Genomic DNA, 15096 nt, shown 5'->3' on the forward strand with positions numbered 1-15096 from the left:
AACAGAGAGAGAGAGAAAAAGACAGAGAGAGTGACAGAGAGAGAGACAGAGAGAGAGAGACAGAGAGAGAGAGAGAGAGAGAGAGAGAGAGAGAGACAGACAGACAGCGGGGGCGATGTGAACTCTAATGGAAATAACAAGTTGACTGCACAGAGGTGAGGAAGAGCGCAAGCCCGCAGCCGGTGTGACCTGTCTCACTTTGTGTGCTGTCATCAGATACGGTCACAATGGTCAGATGAAGGAGACAAAGAATATTAACAGTATTCATCCAGACGTGTTGCAAGTTTACAATCGGTCAGGAAGTGCTTTTTTGCTTAATCTCTACCCTCATTGCGCTCAGTCAGTTGGATGATATCAACAGGTGAATCTTTTCTTGGATTATGGAAATACTTCGATTCAATATTTCCATTTAATGCTACTTCCACTCCCGAGGCTGCATATCCGTGGGAAATATTCTATTTTTACTCCCCTTATCTGACAGCTATTTACAGAGTTTACATGCAAAACAAATTATCTTCTAAAATATGATGCACTGTTAGAGATTAAACAACCCAACACAATATAAGAGAGGTTCAAATATAATGATAACTATAAAATGCTGCTTAAACATGAATGCAACTGTAATAATAATCCAATAATATACTGTATATAACAGTGTAAATCTCATAGGGACTATTTTTCCGAATTATAAGTACTTTCATCATATTACTGTAAGTATTTATAGATAATATTTACACATCTGCCTTTTATTAAAGTGGCATTTTTAATGCAGGACCTTTAAATGTAATTGAGTATTTTTATATTGTAATATTGACAAGCAAAGGACCTAAATACTTCCAACGCCTCTGACACTGACATTGCAGTTTTGCACAATGAGTACTTTTACTTTTGATACTTTCAGTCCATTTTGTTTGCAATGCTTATGTTTATGTTATCTGAAGTAAAAGTCTGAGTGGATTATTGTATATGTATAATTTAGTTCTTGAATAAAATGCCTTAAAAAAAAAGCCTGTTTCTGCAGCCTGATGAGACAAAGGGTAGACAAAGTGAAGTAGCCAGCTATACAATATTGTCACCTGAAATGTTATTTTCTGTTATTGTTTTGTCCTCATGAACAAAATGCAACATAGGGGGATAATTTGCAACATAGGAAATGCAAGCGTTTGTCTACGTTGTTAAATGATGAAACTGCTGAAGAAAGTTGCGTAAAAATGTGAAACAGAAATGTGAAGTAAAGTCACCTAAAGGAAGTTATCTCTGAAAGTGATATAAGATTTCCTTCGCAACAAAAGAAAAAAAAATGCTTTTCTAGTGATATATTAAAATAAACATCGATATAATTATGGACTGTAGATTATGATTTTATGTGGGCGAGTGTTTATGGCGTCAAGAATGAGTCTGTGAATGAGTAAACATTTGGATAGAACTGCTCCTCAACTTCCGCTCAGTGAAGAAGGAACCAAAGTGATGGTCATGTGATTCCAGTCAGGACTTGATTAGCGACCGGACTGTTTACCTTCCGCTGCCGACAGGAGTGGCAGAGGAATGTTCGACTCTTGTCAAAATGTACTCTCACGGTTCCGATAGTTTAATTAAGCAAGCAAGGTAAGAAAATCATAAAATGAGAATTTTACCACCATCTTCAACTCTTCCCCACAGCTGGTTTACACACAGCTTGCTATCATTTCCTCTGCTAAGCTAACAAGGCTAAAGCAAGCTAGGTTAGCCTTAAATTACCAGGTATTGCTGTATTACTGACACTTATGTTTACGGTCATTCAGCATTACTTTTACACCTGTTTATCACAGTAGGACTGTAGATCACAATTACTTTCACGCCTGTTGTGTTTTTATTAATGTAGCGTTATAAACGCTGGAAATTGTCAAAAAAAGGTGTTCAGTATAAAACCGTTGCTGTCATGCTTGTTGTCATGTTTAGCGAGTACTTTTACTTTAGTTGATTTATATTGTGTCAGTCGATCAGTTGACAACGTGTTTTAGCAATTTTCAGTCTTGAAGAACCTGACAGAGGCAAGATGCACTGTGTGTGTCATTTGTAGGGAGATCCAGGAGTCTGAGTTGCAGAAGTTTTACAGCAGACTGGTCAAGCTGCTCCAGGGGAAGGAGCTCGGTCATGAGACTGTCGACTCCCTGCAGAGGCTGCACCTCATCCTCTCTGCCACCAAGTACACCAGGACGTAAGAGCTGCCGCCTGCACCAGCCCGACAGCATGCGTCCTACTGTTCATTCACATTCAGTTTGTTGATCCATTCACTCCCCTTTGTCTTAATTTGTATTCAACTTGCTCCATCCTTATCCTTCTTTTGTCACTTCCTCCCTATCGTTTTCCTCTAAACCTCCATTTACTGTCTGTAGTGATCTCACCTGCCTTCTCAGGTAGCATGCACAAAGAAACAGAGCCACAACGCTGAGCTTCTCCTTCCTAGTCATCAGTCATTTCGATTTCTACTCCAAACTCTTTAATATTCGGTGTGGGCTATCATTCAAAACACGTCTGCCACCTCCCCTGTTGTCATCTGCCAAAGGTTGCCTCCAGAGCTTCAGAAGAGGGTTGTATCGCTCCTGTCCTCACCTGCAGAGCAGTTTCAGGTACTGAGCTCGGCTGTGCTCAGGGAGACACTGCCCCTCTCTGGTCAGGAAGTGAATTACAACCAGGAGAACATCAGTCAACTGAACAGCCATGCTGCTGCCCTGCTGCTCTCACAGGTTTGCTCTAATGTCGTGTTCATCTTAATTCATACTTACTTTGAGACATATGGTATTCTAAGAGGCTTTTCGTCGCCTCTTAAATTGTTAGTGATTAATTGTCTGAATAATTAACCAGCAACTCATTTTGCCACTACTTTCTGTTCAGATATTGTGTCAGCTCTTCAACATAAAAAGCAGTGGGCACTGAATAAGTGGTCGGCTGCAACTCACTTTCAAACACTTCTCATCACTTCAAAATTGAATTCATGTATTTAATGCTGTAATGGCGATTTGTCCTCAAAAGAAATAATAAAAAATAAAAAATATATGCTCATGATATTTAACATAGGAAACAAAATGTAACCATTTCTTTTACTGGCCAAATACCCTAAAGTACCATAATTTGTTTTGGGCTATAACACAGTCTCTCAAAAACTTTAACCCCAACAGGCTGGATCAAGGGATGACCTGTCGTCTCTCTGCGCTCAGCTCCTTCGCAGTCTGGAAAGCCGACAATCAGAAGGGCCGGCCCACTCGCTCACATACACTTTGCCCATCCTCAACACCATCCTCACACACAACCCAGAGTGCCTCACTGAAGGTAAAAGACATACAGCAGGTCAAAGTTTCCAGCTAATTCAAAGCAAAGCTAAAACACACAGCTAATCGGCAATCAAGCAATTCTGCATGCGTGTCAATAAGCATCTTTTTTTCTCTCTTTCCACCTGACTCGCTACAGATCATGTGACCCTTCTGAGTAAGAAGCTTGTCGATTGGCTGCGATATGCTAGCATCACTCAAGGAGGTGGTGTTTCCTCAGGAGGATTCTTCGCAGGACCCAGGTCACGTCAGGTAACAGTGTTCAGCCTGTAAAGCACACTCTAAGGTTTCAAGTCCTTCATTAATTAATGAACATTAGCTTCTTTTCAGGGTTATTTTTTTCCCACATCAAGTTTAACTGCTTTGTATTTGTGTGTGTGTGTGTGTGTGTGTGTGTGTGTGTTTTCTAACAGCCAGCGCCCATAGCAGAGCTGGATGGCACGGTGTCAGGGGATTTCTTCACTGTGCTGTGTGTGGGCCAGGGCTTCACTGACGACCAGTGGATGAACGTCTATTCCTTTTCCATGCTTCGCCACTGGCTTCTCACCTACCACTCTGTATCCAACGGCAGCACCACAGCTGACGCTGGTATGACCTTACCACCCATACAAACCACAACCTTTTGCTTTCCATTCAAGAGAGGCTCGTTGCCTGGCAGGCCATAGCTACAAAGTGCATCCACGGAACATAAGCCTCAAAGTAAAGTATGCTCTGTGTTTTCATCACCCCCAGCAAACAGGTTACAGCTCAGCCTCTCTCACTCCTTTTCTAATGGTAAGACTTGTGGGTTTGTGGACCCTCCTTGCATGCGCGTGCCTCTGAGACACCGTGAATGACCTAAACTCTTACATCTCCTGTTTAACTTTGGGGCAGCACAGGTCAACTCACAACGCTCGATCTAACAAACCAGCTCACCAAAAATCCTGATCTGTGACTTCTTAATTACACTTTCACTGGTGTGTGCCTTTTAATCTCCCTTTAATCCTCTCGTGAGTTAGTTAACATGAATGAATCACTGTGATTAATGACTAATAAGATGCTCTGAGAGCAGCTACACTCAGAGTGTTACTTGTGGTGTGTGTATAATATGAGGAGCAGCCAGTTTCCGCCTTTCTTGATTCTGATGGTTTCCTCTTGACATTGTCTCTTGATAATTCCAACTGTTATTTTTTCACTTCTTTCTAAAGGGATGTGATTGGGTAGAATATTAACCTATCTTTCTCCTAACCTTTCGAATTATTTCTCGTCTAAACCTCAGCAGCAAGCTTTCAGTCTAAAGTAGGGATGGGCGGATGGAACTCTGAGTCTTTGATCAGAAAATAGATTTGAAGCTTTGGGCCTTCAAATGCAGCAGCACAGTGACATCTGGTGGTTTGTAAGACTTATATACATAGCTATTACATTTATGACATTATTACTAGTTATTATTAGAAATCTGCTCATAAAACGTTAAAAACTGTCAAACTGAATGAAAACCGAGCTGCTTCCCAAAGTGCTAATGAAGTTTGAAGCTACATATGTCATCAGCCACATGGTTTTTCCTCATTTAACACAAGCTCTGACTCAGTGTGTTGAAACTGTGTGCATCACATGAGTGAAACAAGCTGTTTATAACTGAGCAATCATCCGTCCATCTCTAGTTTAGACTCTGTTTGTAGTACTAAACTTGTCAGTTGCAGGTAAACTGTTGCTACTGGTGGCTAAAATGAGAAATTCCTCTTGACTGAAACAGTATTTCACAGTTTTTGCTTTGATCTCCATAACCAAAAACCCTTCCACTCATTCTAATTCTGGCTCTCTGCTCAGATTTGGCGCTAAGCAGTCGCAGAAGGCATTATGCAGAATTTGATTCCAATAAATCATCATCTCTTCGAGAAGGCTTTGAGTCGTGACCTCTCATTCATGACCTCCCGCGTTGCAGATGACCGCTCGGAGGTGGACGGGTCAGTGGTTTCTATGGTTTCCGCAACCTCCTCCTCCAGCCGATTGCTGCCTCCAAAGGAGCGTCTGAGAGAGAAGGCGTTCCAGTACTGCCAACGCCTCATCGAGCAGAGCGATCGCAGTGAGTGTGTGTGTGTTACTAGCTAGAATAGAAAAGATAGACTAGACTAGATAGAAAAGTAAGTTATGTAGTTGTAAATGCTGATTCTGACCCGTGCACACATATGGTTGTCTATTGTTTTGTATGTGTACACTGTATGTCAACACAATTGTGATGTGTAATCTTCTCTTTGTCTCAGAGGCAAGCAAACGGACAGATACAGACCTGCAGAAAGCGGTGAGCCTGTATATCACTCAATAACACTGTTACTTTACTACCATAGGAAGGATATTATTGGATACTACATAAGGAAAAAAATCCACCATAAAGAATGATCCATTATATTTTTCTCGCTTCCAGTACATAAGCAAAAATAACACTCATGCATATACAGTCAATTTGTCCCCCAGAATTATCAATAAAGTAGTGACAACTTGTGTATTATGTGAAGAGCATGGTTCAGTTTTTCTTGTTGTCTTGTGTGACACTCTGCTCCCCTACTAATTCTCTGCACGCCCACATATAACAGCTCAAAATAAATTCAGTGGTTGGTAACAGAAAACAAAGCAAAGTACAGCACTCACATTTTCCTCATAATCCCAGCAACACTGTACACCAGATTTTATACTGGTGCCGTTACTGGTTTTACCCTGTTCCTCCTCTCAGTGTCTGGTGGAGGCGGTGTGTATCCTGGACTGCGTGTGTGTGGAGGACGCCTCGCTGGTATACCGAGCGTTCCCGTGCATCAAGGCGCTCTTTGGTCGGCTCAGCTCAGACCTGTCTTTTGCCAGAGTGCTGCTGCCCATTGCACAGTTCTACCTCAACCATGGTGTGTATTCAACATGAACTGTACTTGTTCTCAACTTCACATGTTTCTCTCTCACACCAAGTCACATATGTACATGAGTATGAATAATGGATTTATGCTTATAAGTTTGCTTCAGTTTGATTCACTCATACCAGACGCATTTGAAGTTTAAAACAGCTAAACTGTACTTGAACCTATACAGGCGAGATGGCTGCAGTGGATTGTGAGAGTGTGTGGAAGCTGGTGTTTGGTCGATTCCCTGCGGAGTTGTTCAACGACCACTTCCTGGCACATGAGCTTCTACGCTTCCTCCGCCTGAACCTCGAGAACCTGCAGCTCCGGGTCCCACAGTACACCCACTGCTTTCCAAACCTGCTAAAGGTGAAAGCCACAGAAAATGCATCCACTCAGAGATCCTTTTGACTGTTGCATCCTCCACACATACCTAAGATAATGAGAAGTTCATGTCATACAGAGTGAGAGAAACACAAGCTTCCCACTTTCTTTCTCCGTCTGGGTCTGTAGTTGTTGGCTTGGGACAGCCCTGCGGTGGTGGATGACTTTGTGGATCTGCTGCCCTCGCTGGTGACAGCTGGAACTGCAGTGGAGCTTCTCCACACTCTGCTGGACCTGCCCTGTCTCTCTGCCACGCTCGTCTTGCAACTCAGGTGCAGTGCATGCACACATCAGAGCACAACTGCCTAAAAAATGTCCAAACTGCCAACAGACTGATTTGACTATGTTCATATTTTATGTGTGTGTGTGTGTGTGTGTGTGTGGTGCAGGTCAACTTGCTTGCCCATCTCTGAGCCAGGTGGGCGTGGCCTCCTGTCTCTTGATGCATTTCGTAGCCCCTCTTTCCGAGGGCTTTTCCTCTTCCTGCTTCGAGGGGAAGCCGGCGCAGGTAATCTCAGTCAGACGATTAAAAGAATAGTTTGACATTTTGGGCAATTCGTGCCACAGTGAATATTTGTAATAAATTACATGAATTTGATTATTTTGATTGCATATTAGCTATGACAAAACATAGTGTGCTCACTCACTCATGTATCAGTTCCTTTTTACTGTGGCTACCATGCAGCATGAGTAACAGTAATAATCTCCTCCTGAAATGTGGTTATTAAAACCTTTTCATCAGTGACTATTAAAACCAGTCCCTGGTGGAAATGTATTTATTCCAGAAAAATAGCTATTTGAACGGCTTTGTTTTTCTTTCTCATGCCGCAGGTGACACAATGGACCGACTGAGCACGCTCCACGAGCTGCTTGCAGAGGCTGCTGATTGGCCGAGAGTTGTTCAGTGTGCCCAGACTGTCCCCGTGCTTTTGCACATTTTTTTCAACACAGTCATCACGGTGAAGAGATTAAATGTTCAGTACTGCACATTAAAATGCTGGATGTTTAGTTTCACTTAATAATATAATGTGTGTGCCTGTTTTGTAGGTCTCTGATGAGAAGCTTTTAGCCCACTTGATTCTGGTGATGCTGGAGAGAAGCAGCCTCCTCCTCAACATCCCTAAATACATCAAAGAGATACACAGGTAAACACATACAGCGGTACTGAAGTGTTGCTCTGCTGCATGTCTTCATCCTGATCCCCTCACTCGCTCCACCTCCCCGCCTTTTCTGTGTCCGCAGGGTGTTCAGCTGCCACCTGCTAAAGTTGTGCAAGCTCCAGCCCTCTCTGGTGGTGGACCAGTCTCACGAGCTGCTAGAGTTCGCCGGAGCCACGGCCAACGTCTACAGCAAAGAGGAAATCTACACGCATGTGGTAATGAAGCTGTGATGTCAGAGAGGAGAATCGTGCTGATTCGAGGATGATACATTTTCCTTTCTGTGTATTTTGGATCCTGCTCAACACCCACTGCATCCCATTGCTCAAATCTCAGCATCTTTTCCCGTGTAGTGAAATATGGTAAAATATCACACTAAACAATCAAAAGTGCCAAAACAGGACACTGCGATAACATTTTACTTGTTTTGCTTTCAGGTGTGGGTGCTGGGAGAGTACCTGTCTGTGTCATGTGACTCCCGCTGCTCTGTGAGACTCATCACTTCCTGTTTTGAGGCTTTGGAGGCGGTGCTGTTTGAGATCACTTCATCTGCCCCGTCACCTGGAACGGCGTGCCCTGCCCCCAGAGTCATCGCCACACTAATGAGCGCTCTGGCTAAGCTGGCATCACGATCACATGACCTCATACCCAGGTGACTGACAGCTGTACACATTTTTAAATGTATTTTTTGGTTCACACAGACATATTTCATGTAATGTAACTGTTTGTTTGTCTGTTTTAGGGTGTCTCTGTTCCTCTCCAAGCTAAGAACGGTAGCCAGAGGAGGGTCAGTTGCCTGGTGCTCCGATGAAGAGGACCTTGTTGCCATAGTAACACGAGGTGAGGAGCTGTGGTCGCTACTAAAGGCCCCCGGTGTGGCCCAGAGCGTCCTGACCCCACCTCCACATGTCATGACACCCCAGTGGCACCGCGACACCAACCTGGCCATGCCACTGCAACTGCGGGCCCTCACCAACCTCACACTCTCACAATGATACACACACGCACACACACACACACACACACCGCACTTTAAGATGTGTAAAGAAAAATATTTCACTCATGAAATCCTCATAATTGTCTTTTGATTTTTGCACATTATTTTTGTAAATAAATGAAATTATGTGATTGAAACTTGATTTGATGGAGGATTTTTTGCATCCACAAAATACACAGATCCCTCTCGGTTTAAAGTAGTTTCTCTTCTTTAATACAGCGAAAATAAAATTTTACAAAATAGATCATCTGATTTTTAAAAAAGGACAGAAAAGCTCTCTTCCTGAGTAAGTGCTCTGTTTTGTGACAGTGAAAACAGAAGCGGCTGAACTACTAGAGGTTAAAGAAAACCACTAAACTGTTGAAGAAGTATCAAAAATTGCATATATGGTCTACATGTCAACATGCCCGTGAGCTAATTCTGTCAGATTTCAGGAATTTCTACTTAATCCATCACTGCTGCTGATAGAAAAGTGCTCAAGGTGAATAGTGCATCATTTAAACAAAACAACTGGCTGTCATAGTCCTCTAAAAAAAAATCAATAAATCAATGCAAACAGCCTTGACATTCTTTGTGAATTTAACATTTGACCCAGAATACAGTTAGTGTTACATTAGCTCTATGGTAAACTGAGACTTTTCATCTTTCAAATCACATTAGAGTGAATTAGAGAATTGATTTTTGAAGCTGATTCATGACTCATATAAATCACAACAGTTTGTTTCTCTTCTGAGTGACTGTTCACTCATGTCAGTGTCTCACCCAGCGATTACACGGTTAAGTGTGTCGAAGTCAACCTGAGATGTTTGCTTATGAAACCAGTGGAGACTCGATGTTGCACACTGGGAACTTATAATACTCTCAGAGAAACAAACAATATGAAGTTCCCAACGTGAGCTTTCTTTTAGTGAAATGTTTCGTGGTTGTTGTGCCAACTCTATATTTTCATGTTTTGCCGCTGTCCAAAAATTGACGTAACACTCAGCTCAATTTAAAAGCAGGGGTTAGCACCAGTGTAAAGGAATGCATGCGTGGTCTGTTTTGGCACATTACTCATGGCTGGAATATGGAAAGGGTGCAGTTTACAAGCCCACAGTAGTGTTTAGGAGGTGTAGCCACAGACTGTTTATCATCAGTTCAGTTACAGATGTGTGATTAAAGGAATAATTCAAACATTTTTTAAGCTTATTTGCTTTCTTGCAGAATTAGATGAGAAAGTTGACTATCACTCTCATATCTGTATGGTAAATATGACAAGACCACCCCCACTAAGCTTGGCTTATTTAGCTTAGAAACAGTGGCTTCCTGGTGTCTGCTGGTTGCCTGACAACCACACGATGATGACAAGATCTCAGGAAGTCACCGCTTCCAACCAAGAAATTATCCTCTGTATTAAATTACACATAAAACTGCAACTTGTCATTTAAACACAGATTTTTGTACAAATGAGAAATAACATTATTTATTGGGCTTTAAAGGTGCTGGTGGATATATTTTGTTAACTTTAGACAGAGCCAGGCTAGTTGTTTCCCCCTGTTTGCAGTCTTTGTGCTAAGCTAAGCTAACAGGCTGCCAGCTACATATTTAGCATACAGACATGAGAGTGATATCAATCGTCTCATATAATTCCTGGCAAGAAAGTGAATAAATGCATTTTTCAAAATGTCGAACTATTCATTTCACTTAACGATTGTTTTGTAAACTTCCTGCCACATTATATGTTGTCCTGTTTGTGCAAACATCTCTCATGAGGTGATGAACACTGCAGATTCACACACGGGGCTGCTACTCAGCTGAATTTCAACATGTAGCACATTGAAATGATCTTTTGTTTAACAGTAAGAGTGTTTGGTCCCGGGGTTTTGGCCCCACCTGCAGAGAATTTCATCTGACCTGTCGCCGTCAGTACTGACGGTCAGATCTTCTCAGCACCACGAGTCACGTCAGTCGTAGTCAAAACACAGTGCTCTCATGACTAAAACGCACTTTTCTCGGTCAGTCACGTGATGTGACACCTTGTGATCTCAGTTGGGAGCGGTTAGTCACCTCGACGTGTGCAGGACTTGCCCAGGTAGGTACAGGTACCTCCAGATGGCGTAATAATGAATACAGGCTCCCGCTGCAACGAAGAGATGCCAGATGGCGTGGGCGAAAGGGACGAGGCCGTCGCTCTTAAAGAAGACCACGCCCACCACATAGAAGACACCTCCCACTGCCAGTTCACACACACCTGCACGCTCCACCTGGAACATTTCAAAAACACACGAGGAGTTGGTGCGGTAAAGAATGTGGAGCTCAAATGTGGTAAATTTTGTTGATGCATGTTTAACAAAATGAATTCCACACACCGCTAACGTCTAAAAAAACAAAGACTGTGGCATCTCAAGAAAGGTTCAAGTCTCTGCAAGTTGAATTTTATGGCATTCTTGAATGGAAACAAGCCAGTGGCGGAGAGGAAGTCAGTCTAAAAATATACACTGGTTGGCAGTTATTTGACAGCAGCTACATGTGATTTGTAGGTAATGGGCTCAAAAAACAAAAGCACCGTTTTGGTTCTTGAAATACTGACAGTGTCTGATTCCCACACAATAGCAGGAAGACCGTCGCGGCGGGGGAGGGGGCTTACAGAAGAGGTCTGTTCTCACCATAGACAGGATGACCAAAGCAGGAACAGTCCCCATGGCCACGTATCCCAACAGCTCCACCAGCTTGTATCTGCAGGTAGGAACCCGGGGTGTGAAAACATAAAACCTCAAAGTTTCTGCTTCAAACAGTGGTCCAGTGTTTTCTGTAAACACCTGGAGTCTGGTTTCAGCTGAATTGTGTCAAACAAGGACACAGAGGAGAGATACAAAGAGAGACCGTGTTACCTCTCATGGAAAAAGAAGACATACGTGGATCCTACGCAGGCCATGACCCATATCAGCCAGCGCATGTGGCAGGACCAGGGCCCCAGCTCCCTCAGCATCAACCTGAGGAGACACACCGGTACGTTCACTATCTTAACCAGCCACGAAATCCACCAAGCTGCCAATCGTTCGTGGACTGCAGTCACGTGACCCACCAGGGAGAGTAGGAGGCGGCTATGAAGAAGTAGATGGCCATTCTGTCGCACATGTGGAAACGCTGCTCCAACTTCCTACACAGTGACAAAGAGAAGAGCTCGTTTCCAAATCATGACAACCTGCAAAAAATACTAAGACCTTAAGTGCATTCAACATATATGACAGGGTCTGTGTGTCTGTTTGGACTATTGTGTGTGGGGGCCAGATGAGCCGGAGCTGGAAGAAGGTTTTTATATTATTTTTAGCCTGATAACACGTTAGTCTGGACTAGTTGAGACACATTTGAAGAATATCTGAGATCCCATTATGTGTGGAAATAGTCCAAAAGAGTGACTGTTCTTAGAAAGAGTTGAAGATGATGTGAAGTATTTTCGTACCACATCTGTTTATTCGGTCTCTGGCCTTCTGGCTGTGTCATAATTAACAAACTGTACGTCTGGGTGTGATGTAAACGTCTACAGCCGCTCATAAACACAAACATGAACATCTGCCAAATCCCTACCAGCGTTTTCTGCCATACACACACACACACACACCGTAGGTGGCTGATCTTCCAGGCAGCAGTGTGGAAGAGTGTCGAGGTGACGAAGAGGCCGGTGAGACCACCTCCGTAGAGCCAGGCAGCCACGCGATGCCATTGGTCCACAGACAGGAAGTAGAGCACAGACCCGCCCACCAGACTTGGGAGGATCCACAACTGGGAAGAATCAGAAAATCCATGGTTTCACATAATTGCCTCATGATACACACACTGCATTTTACATTTTATGCTGCGACTTTTCTTCCACATTTTCTGATCTTTTAAAGGTGCATTAACTCTACATGTATAATCTAGTATTAGCAGACACTTGGACTGTAACCAGGCTTTTTAGTTGGTAGATTTTCTTAACCAACCATTTTTAATTATTCTGTATTTGTCCAAAAATGTCTCCCTAAAATGGTTTCCTGACATCGTTAACATTCCTCTCGCTCTCTGAAGAAGAGAGAAGAATGAGAGGAAGAAACAGCTGCAGCCTCTGTTAACGGAGCAGCTCAACACATTTGTTTTCCTGCAGAGAGTTCGATGGGACGATTGGCACCAATGTTGAGTCTGTGCGCTAAATCTGAATCTAACACCAGCAGCTGGTCATCTTATCTTAGCATTAAGATGAAACCAGCTCTCCTGACTCAAAATGCACCTACAAGCACCTCTGAGGCTCACTAATAAACATGTTGTATCCTGTATGTCTAATCTGTACAAAAATGTGAAGAACCAGTGGGTGGATTTTGCTACCTTTGAACAGAGCCAGGCTAGCTGTTTCCAGTCTTAAGGAAAGATAAGATTAACATCTGCTGGCTGTAGCATCACATCTACAGTACAGATATGAGAGTGGTATCGATCTTCTCATCTAACTCTTGGCAAAAAAAGCAAATAATTCCCAAAATGTCAAACAACTCCTTTAACAGATCCTGTATGTAACAAAATGTGCAGATGATACTTGATGTTACGCCCATCTGAGGCTTTACAGTCATTATTACATGCTTCCACTGTTTTCTTTCATCTCTCACTGTCCGTTTCATCCACTCTCTGTCTTGCTCTCTCGGAGGCGGGAGCGCACAGGGATTACAGCAGATTAGAGGAAGCTACAGGCCGGATCACAGATTATAGCCCACTGCCTCTGTGGCGCGGCCAAAAATCCTGCCCGTTCCGCCTCGTTCCTCGCGGTCCTCTCCATCTTTCGGAGGCTCCTCTCAACCGACGAACTCCCTGAACACAGAGAGCGCCCGGACAGTCGGGGACAGAGAGAGTACACCAAAAATAATCAAGCTCCAGAAAGGAGAGCTTTCACTCTGGAGCTGTCTGCGTGGCTCACCCCATGTGTGGCACAGTTGGCAGCATGTTCATATTCGGTGGGCTGGTATCGTTTGCTGGCTGGGACCCTGCAGTTCATGAACCTGAGAGAGAGAGAGAGAGGTGAGGTGAAGGGGGAGACAGAGTGAGAGAGACAGAGGGTTGCCTTCATGTAATTAACGTAGATCTGGAGGCAAAACAAGGCACTGCGTTATTAGTTAATAAGTTACTGTGTTCTGAACCCATGAAGGCCAATGGTGTGTGTGTGTGTGTGTGTGTGTGTGTGTGTGTGTGTGTGATGGTCATTCTTGGAGGATTTACAGGTCTCTAATCCACATCACGTTGTCTGAATTTTAGTGTGCCTCATCATTGCTGATCGTGTGAGTGTGTGTGCGCGTGTGTGTTGTGTAGGCTATTTAATCCGCCGTAAATCTCTCAATCCCCGTTTACAGGGAAAAAACACATCTGGAGATGTTACGAAACCACATTTTATACGTCAAGATGCACACGCACACACACACACACAAACAGAAACAAACACACACACACACTCAGCTTCTCATGCAGGGGCCACAGGTGTGTCTGTGTCAGTCAGCTGTGTTATTTGATTACACATTTAGGCCGATGGCTCATCATCACACGTGCACACACACACACACACACCGGCGTCACGCCTCATTCCCGACACACATTCACGCACACACAAATCCCGTCGTTTTTCAGAGCGGCCTATTAATTCTGCACAGTCAGGAGAAGGTGAATCAGGAGAAGGAAACAAAACGGTGTACAATTTATCACAACCCTCACCAAAACACTCCTGCTAATGTAACAGGAAAAAAGTGTTGCGTAACACCGTGACCTGGCATCTAGCAACCCAAAAAAAAAGCATGTTTGAGTCCAAACCTTTCAAGCTGCACAGACTTTAGTTAAAAAAGGCGACTCCTGCAATGAATTCTTTGACATAATCAGACACAAGGTGAAATATTGGCTGAGATCGAGTGATTATTTTATCGGCGGTAAAAATTATCTTGCGAGAGGAAGGAAACAATGTTTGATCCTTTCTAGATTCAGAGAGTGTGCTTCGTATCCGATCTCACAGCAGACAAACTTTACTTTATGCTGCTGAACTTCAGACGTTTTTTTACCCCTCAGCTTGAGGTTTGTCTGTGTCTATGTGTCACTTCATCATCACATAGACTCATAATCACATTTATTAAAGTTCTGATCACATGTGAGCGTCTGCAGGATTCCTATTACAAAAGCCAATAAATATGTGGCTCTATCTAAACATTTTGTATCGTTACCGTTACATCACTGTACAGCTCCCACTCCTTTTGTTTCTCCCTGCATGCCGTGCACAACGAGAGAACTGTAGTTTTCTGAGCACTGTTGTGGTATTGTGAGGCTATCAATGGACCTGAATGTAACAGTCTGATGTCCTCTGATTGGTTGTGACAGAACTCTCTGTGTATGTGTGTGTGTCTGTGTGATGA

General features: G+C 43.3%; 2 protein-coding genes across 3 annotated transcripts in view; one reads left to right on the forward strand and one right to left on the reverse strand.

Annotated features, from left to right (window-relative positions):
- Positions 1-1511: 1511 nt before the first annotated feature.
- ap5z1 (adaptor related protein complex 5 subunit zeta 1) lies at positions 1512-8978 on the forward strand. Of its 2 annotated transcripts, XM_041957033.1 has the most exons (18): positions 1512-1605; positions 2060-2197; positions 2546-2726; positions 3159-3309; positions 3448-3560; positions 3722-3896; positions 4041-4082; positions 5230-5370; positions 5549-5586; positions 6016-6178; positions 6360-6538; positions 6683-6825; positions 6943-7061; positions 7385-7512; positions 7601-7698; positions 7796-7928; positions 8148-8362; positions 8453-8976. In XM_041957033.1, exons 1-18 carry the CDS (start codon positions 1565-1567, stop codon positions 8703-8705), a joined length of 2451 nt encoding a protein of 816 aa, XP_041812967.1. In that variant the 5' UTR covers positions 1512-1564; the 3' UTR covers positions 8706-8976. The 2 variants fall into 2 exon arrangements, with proteins under 2 accessions (XP_041812967.1, XP_041812968.1); XM_041957034.1 differs by lacking the exon at positions 4041-4082 and having other exon boundaries at positions 8453-8978.
- A 1281-nt stretch (positions 8979-10259) lies between these two features.
- mmd2a (monocyte to macrophage differentiation-associated 2a) overlaps positions 10260-15096 on the reverse strand; it is a 6206-nt gene continuing 1369 nt past the window's right edge. Inside the window, exons 2-7 of the mRNA XM_041957035.1 lie at positions 13626-13707; positions 12309-12469; positions 11772-11846; positions 11578-11679; positions 11353-11422; positions 10260-10950 (exon numbers count right to left, since the gene is read on the reverse strand). Of these exons, the coding sequence (XP_041812969.1) occupies positions 10750-10950; positions 11353-11422; positions 11578-11679; positions 11772-11846; positions 12309-12469; positions 13626-13707 (691 nt within the window). The 3' untranslated portion in view covers positions 10260-10749. The remainder of the gene's footprint in view (positions 10951-11352; positions 11423-11577; positions 11680-11771; positions 11847-12308; positions 12470-13625; positions 13708-15096) is intronic.

This window comes from Chelmon rostratus, chromosome 17, assembly GCF_017976325.1.
Source record: "Chelmon rostratus isolate fCheRos1 chromosome 17, fCheRos1.pri, whole genome shotgun sequence".
Taxonomy (NCBI): Eukaryota; Metazoa; Chordata; class Actinopteri; order Chaetodontiformes; family Chaetodontidae; genus Chelmon; species Chelmon rostratus.

Bases quoted from the DNA above. Each gene is read 5' to 3' on its own strand.
- ap5z1 (XM_041957033.1), top strand. From the start codon at position 1,565: ATGTACTCTCACGGTTCCGATAGTTTAATTAAGCAAGCAAG. The intron at 2,727-3,158 runs GTTTGCTCTAAT...TAACCCCAACAG, and splicing joins CTGCCCTGCTGCTCTCACAG to GCTGGATCAAGGGATGACCT. The intron at 3,310-3,447 runs GTAAAAGACATA...GACTCGCTACAG, and splicing joins CCCAGAGTGCCTCACTGAAG to ATCATGTGACCCTTCTGAGT.